Source organism: Pteropus vampyrus, unplaced genomic scaffold, assembly GCF_000151845.1.
Source record: "Pteropus vampyrus isolate Shadow unplaced genomic scaffold, Pvam_2.0 Scaffold12861, whole genome shotgun sequence".
In the NCBI taxonomy this organism is placed as follows: Eukaryota; Metazoa; Chordata; class Mammalia; order Chiroptera; family Pteropodidae; genus Pteropus; species Pteropus vampyrus.
The window spans coordinates 39,346-58,274 of record NW_011901642.1 but is presented as its reverse complement, the minus strand read 5'-3'; the positions used below and the strand labels follow the sequence as shown (position 1 = coordinate 58,274).

Genomic DNA, 18,929 nt, shown 5'->3' with positions numbered 1-18,929 from the left:
GTGACAGCTTTCTAACTGGAACCCTAGTTCTATTCTCCAGGAAGAAGCTAGAATGAGTCTTTTAAAAACTAAACGTGATCATTTCACTCCTCTGAAAATCATCCAGTGGTCTTCTATTTCACACAGGTTAATTTTAAAGGTCACTGTTACAGCTTAAAAGGCCTTACATGATCTACACACTATCACTCCAACTTCTCAGGCCCATCTGCTTCCACTTTCCTCCTTTGCTTCAGCCACATTAGTGTATTCCTGATCTTTGAATATGCCAAGTATGCTCTCATCTTAAGGCCTTTTCACCTGCTATTCCTTTTGCCTAGAATGAGTTCCCCAGTCATCTACATGGCTCTGTCTCTCACTTTCTTCAAGTCCTTGCTCTGATGTCACCTTCCCAGAGGCCTTCCATGATCATCTATGTAAAGTAACATTCTGCTGTCTCCCTTACCCTGCCTTATTTATCTTCACAGCACTTATGATCACCTAATATATATCTATTCACTTGTTTATTCTCTTTCTCTTGACACTAGAATATAAGTTTGATTCACTATTGTATCCCAGCACCTAACAGGTGAAGTTCAATAAACTGTTATTAGAAAGATTTAAAATTGGGAGGTTTCATATAAAAATTTTGCACCTCTGGCATCTCTTAAAAAAAGGAAAATCTGGTTTCATTGTATTTATGTTCTTACATGATGACAATCTGCCAGAGCTGAACTGGGGCTAGCTACTGCCCTTTAGCTAAAAAGCCCTGTGGGTGAATGAAGTTTTAAAATTTATTTCAGCTTTTTATCAACAAATATTTATGAACAAACGAATAAGTATGATGACACTTCTATGAATATTTTCAAGGATGTATAGAAACATATAAATACATAAAGCATTCCTGGAAAAATATAAAAGAAACAACAGTGGTTACAGTTGAGGACTAGGAATGAGCGTGAGGAGAGAAAGAATCCTTAGCTTTGATTTTGTATTCTTCGATACTATTCACATTTCTAATCATAGCATGCATTGCCTTAATTTTAAAAAGTAAAATTTTTAAGTGGAAGGTAAAAAATACAAATATATGTATTTTTAGGTGATAGATCTATATGTACTCTTATGGAACTACCTTAAAATACACTGCCTATAAACATTCCAAAATACTTATGTGTAGGGAGCTAAAGCTCCCCAAATTCAAAAGAGTGCATGGATTATCTCGGGAGGCCTGCTTGCATAAAAAAAGGGAAAAGGCTGGTTCTGTGAAATTCCAGGAAGAAGAAGATTAAGTATAGACAAAGGGAGTGTCAAGGGAGTGTCAAAGGAAGTGTCAATCGTACCTCGATCTTCAGGATGTTACTTTAATTATGTTATCTTGGGATACACCAAGGGACAGATTATGTATAAAAAGGAGCGTAAGAAATAAACTTGGAGAGACAGCTGTGAGATCTGTTCACCTCCTGCACTCTGTCTGTCTTCTCTTTTTTCTCAGTCCCCGCTCCCCCATTCAGGTACCTAGTTTGACTTGGTCGGCTGGTTTCCGACACTTATGTGTCTGTATATGCGTGTTTTTATATATATATCATATATATATAAACTTTCAAAGGATAAAGAATAATTAATTACCTAAGGTAAGCTCTGGGAAATGAAATAGGTGAGAAATATCAACTGCCACTTCTCATTTTATAGCCTTATGAATTATTTGATATTTTTATGATATGTACTTCAGTGATAATTTTTTTAATTTATTGGGGTGACATTGGTTAACAAAATTACATAATTTTCAAGAGTACAATTAAATAATACGTCACATGTAAATTGCATTGTGTGTTCACCACCCAATGTTGAATTTTCTTCCATCACCATATATTTGACTCCTTTTACTTTTACCTACCTCTTTCCACACCCTTTCCCTCTGGTAACCACTAAACTGTTTTCTGTGTCTACAAGTTTTTGTTTGTTTGTCATGTTCATTTGTTGCTTTTGTCTTTATATCCTACATGTAAGCAAAATCATATGGTTCTCAACTTTTACTGACTTATTTCGCTTAGCATGATAATCTCAAGATTCATCCACATTGTCACAAATAGCAGTATTTCATCTTTTCTTATGGTTGGGTACATGTACCACATCTTCTTTAACCAATCATCTATTGGAGGGTACTTCAGTTGTTTCCATGTCTTGGCCACCATGAATAATGCTGCAGTGAACACCGGGGTGACTATATCTTTACAGATGTTTTCAAATTTTGGAGGTAGATACCCAGAAGAGGGATTGCTGGGTCATATGGCAATTTCATTCTTAATTTTTTGAGGAACCTCCATACTGTTTTCCATAGTGGCTGTACCAATTTACATTCCTACCAGCAGTGTATGAGGGTTCCTTTCCCCCCACAAATTCTCCAGCTCTGGTTACCTGTCTTATTGATAACAGCCATTCTAATAGGTGTGAGGTGGTATCTCATTGTGGTTTGGATTTGCATTTCCCTAATAGCTACTGAAGTTGAATATCTTTTCATATGTCTGTTAGCTGTTTGTATGTCTTCTTGGGAGAAGTGTCTGTTCAGGTCCTCTGCCCATTTTTAAATTGGATTGTTTGTTCTTTTATTGTTGAGTGGTAAGAGTTCTTTATATATTTTGGATATTAGCCCCTTATCAGAAGTGTCATTTGCAAATATCTTCTCCCATTTGTTGGCTGCCTCTTTGTTTTGTTGATGGTTTCTTTTGCTATGCAGAAGCTTTTTAGTTTTATATAGTCTCATTCATTTATTTTTGCTTTTACTTCTCTTGCCTTTGAGGTCAAATTCATAAAATCCTCTCCAAATCCAAGGTCTATGAGTTAAGTACCTACATTTTCTTCCATGCAATCAATTTACTGTTTCAGGTCAATTTACTGTTTGGGTCTTTGATCCATTTTAAGTTAATTTTGGTTTATAGTGGCAGATAGGACTCTAGTTTCATTATTTTGCATGTGGCTTTCCAATTTTCCCAGCACCATTTATAAAGAGGCTTTTTTTCTATTGTATGTTTTTGGCTTCTTTGTGGGAAATTATTTGCCCACATATATGTAGGTTTATTTCTGGGTTCTCAATTCAGTTCCATTGGTCTGTGTGTCTGGTTTTCTGCCACCATGCTGTTTTTATTACTGTCGCTTTGCAGTATAATTTGAAGTCAGGCAGTGTGATACCTGCAAACTTGTTCTTTAAATGGTAGAATTCACTAGTGAAGCCATCTGGTCCTGGACTTTTTCTTTTGAGAGGTTTTTGATGATTGTTTCAATTTTCTTACTGTTGATTGTTTTTTGTTGTCTCGAATTATCCCTATTTATGCTCTGAGTTCATTTCTGAGTTGCAGTACCTATTGTCTTCTCTTTTTAAAATGTTTTTACTTCCTTTAACCACTATGTAATATTTAAGTGTATAATATCCTATTCTGAGGAAGGGTTGCAATTTCCTGTTTCTGTCTGTTAGTCATCTTACTCATAGTTTTATATCTTTTTGTTTTTGTTTCAGGTGGAATAACCCCCTGCATTATTTCCTGTAATTGCAGGTCTTGTGGTTGAAAATTCCCTCATCTTCAGTATGTCTGAAAAGGTCTTTATTTCTCCTTTGTATCTAAAGAATAACTTTGTGTCTACGGCCATGCTACCCTGAACAAGCCCAATCCTGTCTGATTTCTGAAGCTAAGCAGGGTCGGGCCGGGTTAGTACTTGGATGGGAGACCAACTAGGAAGACCAGGTGCTGTAGGTGTAAAAAATAAAAATAAAAATAAGAGATTGTAAACTGACAAGGTCCTTGCAATCTGTGAGGTCAACCAAGGGTTGTCTCACCTAATAAAATAAATAATAACTTTGTTGGATATACTATTCTTGGCTGGTAATTTCTCTCTTTCAATAGTTGGAATATTTGATTCCACTCCCTCCTAGCTTGTAGAGTCTTTGCTGAAAAGTCTGATGATAATCTAAAGAGTTTTCCTTCATAGCTTATAGTCTTCTTTTCCCTGGCTGCCTTGAGAATTCTTTGTCATTAGTTTTTCACAATTTCAATATAACATGCCTTGGAAAAGGCCTTTTTGGATTGAGAGAATTAGCTGTTTTGTTTGCTTCTTGGTTTCAAGCATCCAGTTCTTTCCACAAGTTTCAGAAGTTCTTGTTGACTGTTTGAATAGGCTCTGTATATCCTCCTCGCTCTGTTCTTCTTTTGGTACACACATTATTATTATATTGCTCTTTCTGATGGGGTCAGATAGCTCTTGTAGAGGCCTTTTTTTTTTTTTTTTTTTTACTCTCAAGTCTCTCTCTTCTTCCATCTGCGTCATTTCCAAATTTCTGTCTTCAATATCACTAATTTTTCCCCCCATCTGGTCAGCTCTATTTCCTAAGTTTGCTATTTCATTCTTCACCTCTTTTAATGAGTTCTTCATCTCCAGAAAATGCATTTAGTTCTTTTTTAAAGTTTCAATCTCTCTGGTAAAGTATTCCTTTAATTCATTGATTTTATTTCTGTGTTCATTAAATTGTCTGAGTTTTCTTGCATCTCATTTTTTTTCAGAACTGCAATCTTGAATTCTCTGTCATTTAAATCACATATTTCTGTATCTTTAAGTGTGTTTTCTGGAGATTCTTCATTTTTTTTTCTGAGCTGCCTTGTTACCTCGGTTGTTCATGGTATTTGATGAATTATTTCTCCACCTAGTTATTTAAGGGAATGAACTCTGCTTTTTAAAAATTTTTATTATTATTAAGAGTGAAAGTGAAATCTCTTTAGCAGGTTGCTAAGAAGGGGTTTTTCTGTTGTTTTCCAGTGGGTGATGCCTGCACCACCAGGCCTCCCGGATCTCTGCTGGGTAACAAAAATGCCCTTTACTCCTGGGGAGGTGTGTGTCTCCTCAGTGACCAAGTCACCTTGATTTCAGGGCTCCACTCCCGTGGGAGAATATGGTGGGTGATGGGGTTTTGAGCTCCTGAAGTCCCAGTGCTGCCCCAGTGGCCAGATGCAGTGTTGTGCTGCTGAGGTGTCCCAGGTGCCTCCACTAGGATCATTATCCATGCATGGAGGTGGGGTAGGTTGGGAGAGGGTGCTGGTGTACCTGTGACTTTGTTTTCAGTAATGGTGGCTGTCAGGCCTCAGCTGCTCTGCCTCTGTATCTCCACCCCTGTCACTAGGGCCAGCTGCAGTGTACGTCTACAGCTCAGAAGCTGTCTCCTCAGTTCTTGGCTGCATTCTCCCTGCTCTGTAGCCTGACACTTTTGCTGCAGTTTTCCTTGGGGCCCTCTAGGAGAGTGAGGGGAGGTGAGCTTTGGAGGGTAGGGGAAGGTGGTCAGGTTCTATGACTCTGTTTTCTGCCTGGCAATGGCAGCTGCTAGAACACAGCAATCATACCTCTGTATTCTGCTTCGCCCTAATCACTGGGTTCTGCCATAGTGTATGCTGATCATTCAGGCAGGAATACTTGGGGCTACAGAGAGTACACACCACAAACTAACTTCTCCCCTCTCCCCAAGTCCTGCAGGGAGCTCCGAGCTGGCTTCACAGCACCCATCTCTGCTCCTCTCCTTTTCCTTCTCCCTTGCTCACCTGATTTGCCCACTTTCAGATGCTTTGATGCAGAGATCTCTCAGAAGTGTCTGTCAGGCTGGGAATCTTACATTGGATTATAGCTGTTCAATTTGTAGTCTCAAGGGGAGGAATCAAAGGGACCCCTCACACCACCATGCTTCTCACAAGTTACCTAATAATTTTTTAAAAATTTTCGGATCACCTGGGCATTTTCTTATGTCAGAAATGGAAATAGTTGAGAGAAACTATGCAAGATGTACCCTCTTGCTTTCCACTCTTCCACTCCTCCACAACCCCTCTTGCAAATCCATGAAGAAATTAACAGCGAAAGTTCAAGGTGGCTCTAAGGAACTCATAGCACGGATAATTTCAAGTACGCAATAGTAGCCTCTAAAATAGTGAAATACTGTTTTGGGAGCTGTCACCCAGCCTTAAGGGGTCACTAGGTATTAGAGCTACTGTTTAGACCCCCTGGCATATAGCCTTCATTTTTAGCAACTCACTAAAACTGCAACTTTAGCATCAGTGATTTCTGACTGTCAAAAGTAATCTTAGTAACTCAGGCTATATTGACTTCTCCTTAGCATGTGAATCTATTAGCCATCACGTCCTTCATTCCCACTTAGATATCCCAGAGGTATTTCTGACTTTGCCTTTTCCTTATTCTTATAATTCCTTCACTCATCTAGGTCTATGATCATCCTTTGAATATTTCTAGCATCTACTCCTTTGTATATAATTTTGTCCTAATTCTGGTTCTGGTCCTTATAACCTCATGCCTACAATAACACAGAAGCCTCTTCACAGTTCTCCTACTTCCAGTCTTCCATCCCTTAAATGTAAACTTCGCAAGGACAGGGACTTAGTTCATGTTTACTAAACTCTGTGTACAGCTTTATCTTATGCTCCTGGACAATGCCCAGCACACAGTAGTAGTTCAATAAATATATGCTAAATGAATATATATGCTAAATGAATATATATGCTGAATTATATGCTGAATGAATGCAACAAATGACTGCCAGATTAATCTTAATTATTTCCCTGTTCAAAACATTCAATGAAATGCCTATGCCTATAGAATATCCTACCATTCAAGCCATTCTACAATCTAACCAATGCACCTTTAAACTCAGCAACCTGATATCCTCATAATCCCTTCATACTCAATCTAGATGTTTACATTTATAATAATATCCTTGCTTACACTGTTCCTCTGCCTGGAATATTCTCCTCTTTCTTGCTACATTTGAAATCTCACTAATCCTTTAAGGTCCAGCTATTACACTGCCTCCGCATGGCAACCTTTCCAAACAACTCTGGTTCTTCCTTATAGGGCATTTATTACCTATAGTGCTCATTTGATGATTTATTATGTGTGCCCTTGTGAAAATCTTTTATTGCTATCTTACTCTGAAAATAAATTTTCCACATGCGTGTCCTGCCTTCTAACTAGATTTTAAATAAATTGGTGGCAGAAATTTTTATTCTATTAAAAATAATTTTCAAACAGGTAATACATAAAGTATAAAAAATGAAAGGCAAAGAAGGATTTAAAGAGAAAATTAAGTCTCTTTCCCACCCAATTCTCTACCTGGAGGCAACACTGTTACTAGTTTCTTGTAAATTCTTCCAGAAATAAGCTATGCATATACAAGCAAGTATACATATATAATCTTTTGTAGAAAACATAAATGGTAGCATACCAAATACATTAAACAGCAAGTACTCAATAAATGTTTGTGGGTGAATGGATAAACTTTTCTATTCTTTGTTTTTTAAGTTAATATCTTAAGTTAATACATCTTAGATTTCTTTTCATAGGAAACTGCTTTATTTTTCTATAGCTGCATCCTATACCATTGTACAGATGTACTATAGTTTATTTGACCGATATTCTCTTAACAGACTTTGACATTATTTATAATCTTTTGTCTCAGGAATAATGTTGCAATTTTTAAAAAAATGCATATACTTCTTCAGACATATATTTACCATGCTGAGACAAGAAATTCCTAAACAAGGGCTTGCTGGACAATGATCTGCATTTGATAAATAATGTCAGCTTGCCCTCCATAGAGGTTGCAGCCAGTTATTCTTCTCCAATAATTGATGACTGTTTCCCTGTATCCCTGCAAACACATTGCCAAAGTTCAAAAAGTTTGATAATAAAATTTGGTGGGTTAAAAATAAAATTTTTAAATAAAATTTATTTTAAAATAAAATTTTGTTTTTCTTACTCTGAGTAAGGTTGAGCAAATTTTTCATGTTTAAATCTTTCTTTCTCCATAAATTTTATTATTTTTGATCATTTAAAAAATTCAGTTATTCACCTTGCTCTTATTTATTTGTAAAAGTTTTATATATTGCCATACCTAGCCTTCTGTCTATTGTATACATTATGAATTTTTCTCCAGTTTGTAGTTTTTTTTCTAATATTGTTTATGTGGTGTTTCATGTGGTATTTTTTATTTTTATGTAGTCAAATTTATTGATTTTTCTTTCAATAGCTTCTGAGTTTTTTCTCATACTTAGGCCTATTCCACACCAAGACTACTAATTTTTTCCTGTTTTTTACAAACTTTCATAGTCATATTTAATATTTAAATATTTGACTGACTTGAAATTTATTTTTAAAAAATAAGGGTATAAAGCCAACTTAGTCTTTTCTAAAATACCGTTTATTAATCAGTGTTTTCTCCAATGATATGAAATAGCACTTTTATCCCATACCACATTCCCAAATGAATTGGATCTATTTTGATTCTCTAAGTTCTATCAATCAGTCTATGTTATCCATAAGCCAGCCATCCATGTTATTAAGTAGCTATAAAATGTGCATATTTGAAAAGATGGTTTCCTCTTTCCTTTTTTATAATTTTCTTGACTGTTCACATATTTTCCTAGATAAACTTTAGAATTAGTTTTTGCACTCCCTAAAACAGACAAACAAAATCCTAGTAGAATTTATTAGGGTTCTTTTAAATGTACAAACTGCTATTGGGAGAGCTGACATTCACATAATATTTAATCGTTGCATCCAAGAATATGGGATGTAGTTCATTTATTAAAGCTTACCTCCGTGTTCCTCAGTAGCATGCTAAAATTTCTTCAATAATTTATCTTGAACATTTCTTTTAAAGTTTATGGCTAGGCATTTTTTGCTTTTCTGATTGCTAATGTAGATGATCTTTTCTTCCTTCAAAGTTTCTAAAGGATTATAGAAGGCTACTAATTTTAGGATATTAATTTTATATCTACTAACCTTTACTGTTTATAATAATTTTTAGTGATTCCCTTGGATTTTCTGAACATACATGCAAATCGGAAATTAATGATTTTTATCTTCTTTTAAATTTCTCTATGAATTATTTCTTTCATTTACTTAAGTGCATTATTTACATCTTTATCTGGGTCCTGATATTAATAGGAATGCTTATAATTTTTCCCTACTAATCATCATGTTGGCTTTTGAGTTGAAATACATATATTTTATCTTGTTATATTAAGGAAGTATCCATCTAATCCTACATTATTAAGAATTAAAAAAAAAATTTTTAGTCAGGTATGACTTTTTATCCTCTCAATGCCTATACTGTCTCAAATATCATTAAATTTTGAACAACAATGAAAATAATACTGTTAAGAAATGACCATTTTATTTCAATTTATGTCCTCATCAAAAACACAAATGAGGATTTGTTACTATTTCATAAGAGATCTACTTCTTACCTAAAATATGGCCAGTGGGACAGTAGCAATTTCCTTCTGCAGTTAAACCACCAGGGCAAGAAATGCAGTTCCAGCCATCTTTGGTAACACCTTTCTAAATTAAAAAAGAAATACACACACTCACACACACACATATGTATGTATTCTCCTTCTGATTCAACTTTCTCCTTCTTAATTGATCATGTAAGTCCAAAAAGCCATAATACTGTATAATTTGCAGTTGATATTCATATAAATACACATATGAGCCACATAAAAATTCCCTGGATAGCCAATTTGTGCTTATATTCCAAAATTAAGATATACATTATAACTATGTATCAACTACTATTAACTGTGGGCAACAGTCCTTTCTGCCTCTTGATTTTCAGTTCAAATAAGTCTTTACTTTCATAATTAATAATATCATTCAGTTTTCCATTTACAAAGATAAAACAAAATTCAACAGGATTTAATAAATAGCCAGTTAACAGTTTAATATTACCTGTTTTAAAGTAATTATTCTAATTTTTAAAAATTCAAATACATTAGCTTTTTAAAATTAAGTTGTGATTCAAATGGGTGAATGTTATAGTATATAAATGATATGTAAACAAAGTTGTTAAAATTAAATTGTAAGTATATTTCCTTCTATCCATTAATAGTGTGTACTAGTAAAAGTTTTTGATAAAATACCTTTTCCTAAATCATACTATATGATTTAGGAAAACCTGGGGCAAAAATACAATAATTGTATTACTAACATGGATGTAAACAAAATTAATAGAGAACTATGGCAATAACGAAATAATACTACAAATTAAATTTTGGTTGAAAAACTGGATATAGAGATATATATCCTATATTTGACAGCACATTTACATAGGACTATTTAAAAATTGTTATCTTAGTAATGTCACTGAAAAACAAATCTACTTGGTATCACTTCATATTGGTGGCTATTTTATCATAGGTTATTCAGCTAGGATCAATATTTCCAAAAATATAAAATAAGTATCAAAATGACCATCAAACCCGTATTAGCCATAAAGTAGGACAACTAGAAACTTTGTATTAAATTCCCAGATTCAATGCTTTTCTAATACAGATAATGAGAAGAAACATTACTATAAAATCAGAACTGCCACACAGAGACTCCTAATTATTCAAAATGACTGAAATGTATTTCTGTTAATTAAGAATCATCATATACTAAAACTATTAATTTACTAATTTTCCGAAAGTTATGATGAAATGAAATGACTAAAAAAACAGCGACAGATATTTTTAAACCTATTTAGCAACGCAACTGGCATTTCATGAACTTATCACACCTTACATATCATTATGAATATTAATTATTATATAAAACTGTTGATACACAGGTCTAAAGCACTTAATCTGTACCAGTCAGAGGATACGCACATCCCAAATTGCTCTATAGATGTATGTATCAATCATGTTTTTCTTTATAACTGAGTTACTCTATGAGGAAAAATAAAGAAACAAATATTTATTGCTTTGTGGGTTTTTTGGATTTCAGATTTTAAAAAGTAAAGCAATACATTCCTGTTTTTTCCAAGTTTCCATAAAATTTCACTGATCTCTCAAAATTTACTCTAGTAAAAACAAAGCTTAAAATTTTTTTTAATTTGTGAGAAAATATTAGAGTACAGCATTAAATTATGGTTTAAAAAATAAATACATTTAATATTTTACTTGTTACGGTAAAATCATTTAAAGATAAATATGCCATACCATGTTTTCTGGGCACTTTTTACAAATAGTATCAGGTCCTCCATTATTAGAGATCATCTGAAATCCTGGTATACACACACATGAAGTTCCTAAAAAGAAGAGAGTCAATTTTGATCTTGGTAAATAATAATAAAACTCCAAGACAGGAAAACTTTTCATCATTCTTAAGATCTAGAGAAGCAATATAGTAGTTAGGAGCAGGATTCTGGAGCCAGTACTGCCTGGGTTCAATTCCACAAACATACTTCTTGGGTTCTAGATTCTGCTACTTAGCTGCGTGACCGTGAGCAAGTTACTAAACTTTTCTGTGGTCTGGCTTCCACTTTGGTAAAATGAGGGGAAAGTACCTACCTCATAGGGTTAGTATGAGTATTAAATAAGTTTTACATGTAATGATCTTAGAATGTGTGTGGCACACACTAGGTATTGTGTTTGCTACCATTTTAAGTGCAAGCATAACTGAACTGTCAAATTATTTAAATAGGAAACTAATGATCAAGTTATTAACTGTTATGAGAAAGTTTACATTTCTATTTCACTCAACCATACACATATATTCAATTAACGTAAATTTACTTTGTCAAAACAAAACCTTATTGGGAAAGTTATATTGATTCAAATAAATCATATTCCTGTTTTCACAGATAATAAATATTATAAGATAATCAATATTCAATATGCTGGATACATTAGAACAACATTCTCTAAGGAAGCATGAAATGGAAAATAACATGCAGAGGAATTTATGCAGAATGCATATGAAATCTAGGTTCATTATTATGAAACTAACACCATACATTCTAGCCTATGAAATTCTTTCTCATTCTTATTTCCTCAACTGAGGAGCTTGAACTGTCCTATATGATGACTTAAATGAGGATATGTCAAATTTGAAGATGGAGGAAAGTTTATACAATGAGTGACTAAATCAGGATTAAAAACATCTTAGACTTTGGAAAATGGGAAAAGTCTTATTCTAAACAGTTTCAGTGAGACCTAGGACCAAATGATGGATGTTTCAACAACAAAAATTTAAGATTAATCTAAAGAGAGTTTAAGGACAATTAGAAATGTTAAATAATAAAAAGGACAAGTCCTAAGGAAATCTATGATATTACTGACACATCTTATAGTGGAAATACATAGGTAGAGACTGAGGACAAAGATACACAATTTCTTCCAGGCCCCAATTTAACTGACAAAAAAGGACATTACAACCTCGCTGGACTTCAATTTCCTTATCCGTAAAATAAGACTGGACCTGCTCAAGGTTAAAGTACCTTCAGGCTCTAAGTTTCTGGGATTTGTAAATAAAAATAAAGGGCTATCAGAGTTTACAAGCGCTAATCTGCATTCCTTCCACGACCTGTCCTGTCACCTGCTCCTCTGCACCTCGGATTACTTCTCTATTTTTTCTGCTTTGGATAGGCAGCTTCCTAGGTGCTGGGTAAAAGACTCCTCAGCTGAGCAGTGAGGGACTGGCGCCGAGCAATTAATTTCTGGCAACAGCTCATGGGGTAGCGGACACGGGGTTCCCCAACCTCATTAGAGTGTAAACTGCAATCCTCCGACGAAATCCTTTTAGGTGTTAGCAGTTAACTTTCCTGATATATTCTTCCCGCAGACGAAAAGGCGTTTCAGCGACGCCGGAGGCTGGACACAGTACCAACGCAGGCGGGTTACTTGGGCCAGGGCCCACCCCAAATCATCTCACCTCGGGCGTCCTGCCTCTGGTTGACTCCACACCGGACACAGGAGAGCGCGGAGATGTCGAAATACTGGTAGTGGCCGCACATCACCGGCTGCTGGAAAGGTAAGGAGAAGGTCTGGGCCTGTGAGAAGCCAGGGAGGACCAACAGCAGAAAAACAGTCACAGCCACATTCGAAAAGATGAACCGAGCCGCCATTGCCACCCCAACGCCACTGCCGCCGTTACTATGGTGCTGACGCTGGTGGTCGCGCAGTCTCCGGCGTCCCGTCAGCCTCTGCGGCGACTCAGAGCCAATGAGACAACTGGCTTGAGGTTCCGGAAGTATCTAACAACTGTTTAGTTGCTAGGTTACCAAAGCCGCGGAAAAGAGTGGATTAAAAGCAAGCTAACCCTGGAACCTGGCAGGCGCAACTCGATACTTAAAACATTTGCTTCAAAATTCTAGGATGCGACCCATTAGCAGGACGTGAAATCAACTAGGAGATCTGGAGATAAAATACCACAGGAAAGAAAATATCAGATTGTATCGCACAAATTAAGAGTAAGCATGGTTTCCACACAATTTCCGCACAATTTTCGTAAGCCAGTCACGAGGTTCTCGTGAGCTATCAGCTGCTTCAGTACCAAGCGCTGGTGTCTGGCAGGGCCACTGTGAGACCAAGAGACAGTCCTTCCTTGCCGCCGGGATAATCAAGAGAAAAGGTCGGACCTTTGAGCACACATGGAGATAGTGAGGGTCCAGACACAAAGCATCGACTATGGCCTGAAACGCCATAAGGAACTTAGTGATTTGGCCCGTGACCCTGCAGTACAATGTTGTGCAGGTCCAAAGTGGGTATATGTTTCATTGGCAAGCCACAATTACAGGGCCTAATGACGACCAATGTTGAGGTGGTGTATTCTTTTTGACATTTCATTTTCCTACAGACTACCCCTTCAAACCACCTAAGGTTGATTGTATTTATAACAAGACTTCATCAAAATATTAATAGTAATGGCAGTATTTGTCTCAATATTCTAAGGTTACAGTGGTCTCCTGCTTTAACTATTTCTAAAGTTCTTTTATCTATTTGTTCACTGCTATGTGATCCAAACCCAGATGACCCCCTAGTACCAGAGATCGCACCAATCTGTAAAACAGCCAGAGATAACTACAGCAGAATATCTTGGGAATGAACTCAGAAGTATGCCATGTGATACCACCTTGAAGTCATAACTTGCATTATAGAGTACACTTTAAATTACTGTTCTTTTTATTTATTTTATTTATTTTATTTTTGATTTTTTTATCTGGCTGCTCTCCTATCACAACTCATCTTTTTAAATTTTATTTTCGTTTACCTCCATTCATTCACATGCTCACCTGAGAAGACTTAAATTCTTCCAGTTTTTAGAAACTGTAAAGTAGTAACAAGAGAACAGTTGCCCAAGATTCAGAATTTTTTTAAAAAAAACGGGCACATGTATTACGTGGCCAGTGTATTTACTCTAACTTGGTTATGAGACTAAAACCATCCCTTACTGCTCTAACATACTGAAGAAATCATCTGTGGAAATGGGAGATGGATGTGTAGCTGTCACATCAAAGGAAGCAGCATTATTTTAATAACATCTATTCTTGTTTAAGCCTTCTACTGTTAGAGATCTGAGGTTACATTATATATATATATATATATATATATATATATATATAATGTTCTTGTTCTACAGGTAATGGAAATTGGAAGTCAAACACCCTTTGTATTCCAAAATAGGGTCTCCAATATACTATAATCTTCATTTAAATTGTTAGAAGCCTTGGAGCTATTCATTAATCTATCTTCCAATACACTGTTTAATACAGCACTGAATAAATGATGCAAGTTGTCAATAGATGAGTGATCAACTAATAGTTCTGCTAGTAATTGATTTATTTTTCTTCAATAAAGTTGTATAAACCAATGAATTAGCTGCCTGGATTAATCAGTATGAGAAACAATCTTGTAAATGCCTAGTTGTTTTGCGCAAATACTGTTGAGATTTGCTTTATTGTTTGATGTCAAATGACAATGTAAAGTTCAAAAGAGTGAATATTTTACCATGTACATTTAAAAGTGCTAAATCTGTTACAGGTTGACACATTGACCTGATTTATGCAGAATTAATAAGCTATTATCATCAGAACCAATTTAATAGGTCATAAAAGAAAATTTTATTTCTTAATATTTAAGTCTCGCTTCTGTTATTATTGTATTTTGTATTTTTGATTGTTGTATTTTTGTCCCCACCCCCCATAAAATCACCTGGCATATATTTAAGTCATCTTATTCATCAATAGTAGAGAGGTATAGCAAAAAAAGGATGCGGAGGTCTAATGCTTTATGAAGAGGTTGGAACCAGAAATGGAAATTACCTTGGGTGTTCTAAACATTATTGTGTTGTGAATCCCCAAGCTAAGTTATTGAGCACTTGTATGAGTATACACTTCTCAGGCACAATAGCTCTCTACGGTGCTTTCTCTCAGGGGCCTCATAATCTAGTAGAGAAACAGACATAGAAACAAATCATTAAAATATGTTGAGATAATTTATCCAATTGAGACTGTGAAACTGGAAGATGACATTAACTCTGCCTTGTGGGGTGGGAAGGAGATCAGCAAAGAAGTCACAGAGGAGGAGATATTATAGGACAAGACAGGGCCAGCAGAAACAGACTCAAAGGCTTGAGACAGCAGGCACATTGGAGAATGACATGTCTTTCAGTATCCTTGAGGTGCAGGGTATATACATGGTCAGTGGTAGGAAATAAGGTTGAAAAGAAAGGAAGGAATGAAAATGAAGGCTCTTGAATGCTTATAGTTGCCTACCATGATTTTAAGTTTATTAAGACTTAAAGCTAGGGAATAATATGATCAGATTTGCATTTTAGGGAATAACCTGGATGAGAAGTATATAGAAACCTCTAGAGATAGAGATCACTTGGGCGGCTAACTCAGAAATTTAGGGTCTAAATTAGGGTAATGGAAGAAGAGAGAGCCAGAAAAGGATGAATGAAAGAGCAGTTTAGAAGGAAGAATTGTGAGAATGTTATGACTTGAACAGAGAAAGTAAAGAAACAGAGACAAGGATCACTCCGATTTCTGATTTGTGTGGCTGGGTGGATTTCGTCATTGAAGGAATGTAAGAATGATCTGGAACTGATAAAAACTTCATATTGAACAAAGAAAAATATTAAAGGTAGAAATTAAAGTTATAGGAATTATCTAATATGTTGGTGGGAGGGTGGTGGATAATAATTGAAATAATTGATATTAATTGCTGGCTTTCAGTGTGTCAATCACTACAATATCTAATTTGATAAAATTGAGACCATTATCATTACCTTAACTTTACAAATGAGAAAACCAAGGCTTAGAAAGCATATATGACTTCCTAAGGTCATGCTCGGATCATGATTCTAACCCTAGCAATTTGATACCAGAATCCACACTCTTAACACTGATTCTTTACTTCTGTTCTGAATATGCTTTTCTAGGCATTAATCTTTTTAAAAAAGGAAAGGCAAGTGAACCAATAAGGGGATTGATGAATTAAAATATTACAAAGAATATGAAGAACAACTTCAAAGTGCAAAAGTGGAGGTGGTAGTCAGAAAGGGGAATTAGAGAAGTCAAGATCTTACAGTTGGGACATTTTGTGCGGTGAGCTCTAAACTTTTCCCCAATCTCTAGATTCTTAGTGCTAATGCTTACTAGATATAAACAACTGCCACATCATATTCAGTATGTTCCCAACTGAACTTGGCTTTCATGATGGAACACTCTTTTGGGTTTCCTGTAGGTTATTCCTAGAATAAACTTTCTGCCTTTTGTAGGCTCAGCCTCTTTTACTTGGCTATTAAACATAGTATCCCTAAGGGCTCAGTCCTAGACTTTTGTCCCTTCCTTTCTTTCCATTCCTTGTTTTCCCTCCTAGGTGATGACAAACATGTCCATCCAACTTGTAATATAGGTCAAAAAATCTGGGGGCCACTAACAAGATGGACAAGGGGCCACTTGTCCATTAACAAGAACTCCTGATTTTCATCTTCTAAATAACTCTTGGATTTATTGCACGAGTATCTCTAAAATTTATTTTTCTTAACCTGTACTATCACTACCACCCCGAACTGCTTTCTTCTTCTCCCATATGAATTACTGCAATGACTTATTTTAAAACTTAATTTTTCAGTTTTAGGCATTATCAATTGACTGCCTGCTATGGAGGATGAAGACTTACTTTCTACCACATTTTCTACACTTGATCTTAGCTGAAAGGCTGAGAAGCAATACTACCACATTTTCTGAATCCCTTCATATTTCTAATATGTATATTTTATAATTTAGAGTTAAGGTAGTAATCACTTTTACATTATTATGACTACTTAAGTGTTATTCACAATTGAGTCATGTACCATTTTCTCTTTAATGTGTCTTATTTGCTTCTTATCCAGTGCTGTCATTAATTCCTAAATTCTTCCTCAGAACTATTAATCTCCTTTCAATATATTTAATACAGTTAGTATATGCCAGGTTTTCCCCTATGTGCTTTTAGTTTTTCTAATAGCCCTTCGAAGAAGATATTGTTGTCCCCAATTTATAGATGAGGAATTTAGACACAGAGAAAACCAATAAGAACTGGTATTAGGATCCAAGCATCTATATTCTTTTTTTTTTTAAGGAAAATATTTAATTTAATTATTTTTATTGAGTTATAATTGATATAACATTGTATTAGTTTCAAGTGTATAAAATAATGATTCGATATTTGTATGTACTTTGAAATGATCACAATAAATCTAGTTAACATCCATCACCATACAGTTACAAAAATTGTTTTTATTGTGATGAGAATGTTTAAGATCTACTCAGCAATTTGCAAATGTTCTATGCAGTATTATTAACTACAGTCACCATACTACTATATATTACATCTCCATGACTTATTTATTTTATAACAGGAAGTTTATATCTTTTGGCCACCTTAACCCATTTTACCCAACTCCCATCCCCTGCCTATGGCAACCATCAATCTGTGTGCTCTGTATCTATAAGCTTAGGTTTTTTGTTTGTTTGTTTGGTTGGTTGGTTTTATTTTATTTTTTTAGATTCCACATAAATAGGATCATATGATATTTGTCTTTCTCTGGCTGACTTATTTCACTTAGCGTAATACCCTTAAGTTTCATTCATGTCGTTGCAAACATGTTTTCATTCTTTTTCATGTAAAATAATATTTCATTATATATATCTCACATCTTCTTTATCCATTCATCCATCAATGGACACTTACATTTCTTCCACATCATGGTTTGTAAATAATGCTACAACCAACATGGTAGTGTAAATATCTTTTTAAGTTACTGTTTTCATTTTCTTTGGATAAATACTCAGAAGTAGAATTGCTGGATCATATAATGTTTATTTTTAATTTTTTGAGGAATCTCCGTAATGTTTTCCATAGTAGCTGCACCAATTTACATTGCCATCAACAGGGCACAAAGGGTCTTTTTTCTCTACATACTCACCAACATTTGCTATTGCTTATCTTTTTGATAATGACCATTCTATCAGGTGTGAGGTGATAGCTCTTGTGGTTTTGATTTGCATTTTCCTGTTGAATAGTGTTGTTGAACACCTTTTAATGCCATCTGTATGACTTCTTTGGAGAAATGGCTATTCAGATCTTTTGCCTATTTTTAAATCAGATTGTTTATTTTTTGCTATTGAGTTATATGAGTTGTTTATATATTTTTGGATATTAACCTCTTATTAGATATATGATTTGCAAAATTTTCTCCCATTCTATAGGTTGCTTTTTTATTGTGTTGATAGTTTCTTTTGCTGTACAAGTTTTTAGTTTGATGTGGTCCCACTTGCTTATTTTCTCTTTTGTTGCCTCAAGCATTTATGTTCTTAACCACTATGTTATGTGGTCCCACCTTAAGGAAGTAAAATAAGAATGAAGAGAACATGCAACCTATTAAACTTGGAGGGGAAAATGGAGTGATGTTAAAGAGAGATCTCAAGTTTAGTGGATTGTTTATCCTCTTCTCTTTTGGTTTACTCGTTAGGGTAGAGCATGCAGTTCAGCAGCTTTCTGAGAAAGGGTGCATAAGATGTAAATTTTTGAGACCTTGCATATCTGAAAATGTCTCCCTTCTTCCTTCATACTTACTTAATAGTTTACTTGAGTATG

At 35.0% G+C, this 18,929-nt stretch overlaps 1 protein-coding gene and 2 pseudogenes across 2 annotated transcripts in view; 2 read left to right on the top strand and 1 right to left on the bottom strand.

The window, feature by feature from the left end:
* LOC105310838 (meckelin-like) overlaps positions 1 to 12,993 on the bottom strand; it is a 34,299-nt gene extending 21,306 nt beyond the window's left edge. Inside the window, exons 1-3 of one of the 2 annotated variants that reach the window (XM_011386940.2) lie at positions 12,718 to 12,993; positions 11,004 to 11,092; positions 9,267 to 9,360 (exon numbers count right to left, since the gene is read on the bottom strand). In XM_011386940.2, the coding sequence (XP_011385242.2) occupies positions 9,267 to 9,360; positions 11,004 to 11,092; positions 12,718 to 12,910 (376 nt within the window). In that variant the 5' untranslated portion in view covers positions 12,911 to 12,993. The remainder of the gene's footprint in view (positions 1 to 9,266; positions 9,361 to 11,003; positions 11,093 to 12,717) is intronic. The other variant, XM_023526868.1, reaches the window with a different exon arrangement.
* Positions 3,607 to 3,725, top strand: LOC111735052 (annotated as a pseudogene).
* A 123-nt stretch (positions 12,994 to 13,116) lies between the features above and the next one.
* Positions 13,117 to 13,911, top strand: LOC105310837 (annotated as a pseudogene).
* The last annotated feature ends 5,018 nt before the right edge of the window (positions 13,912 to 18,929 follow it).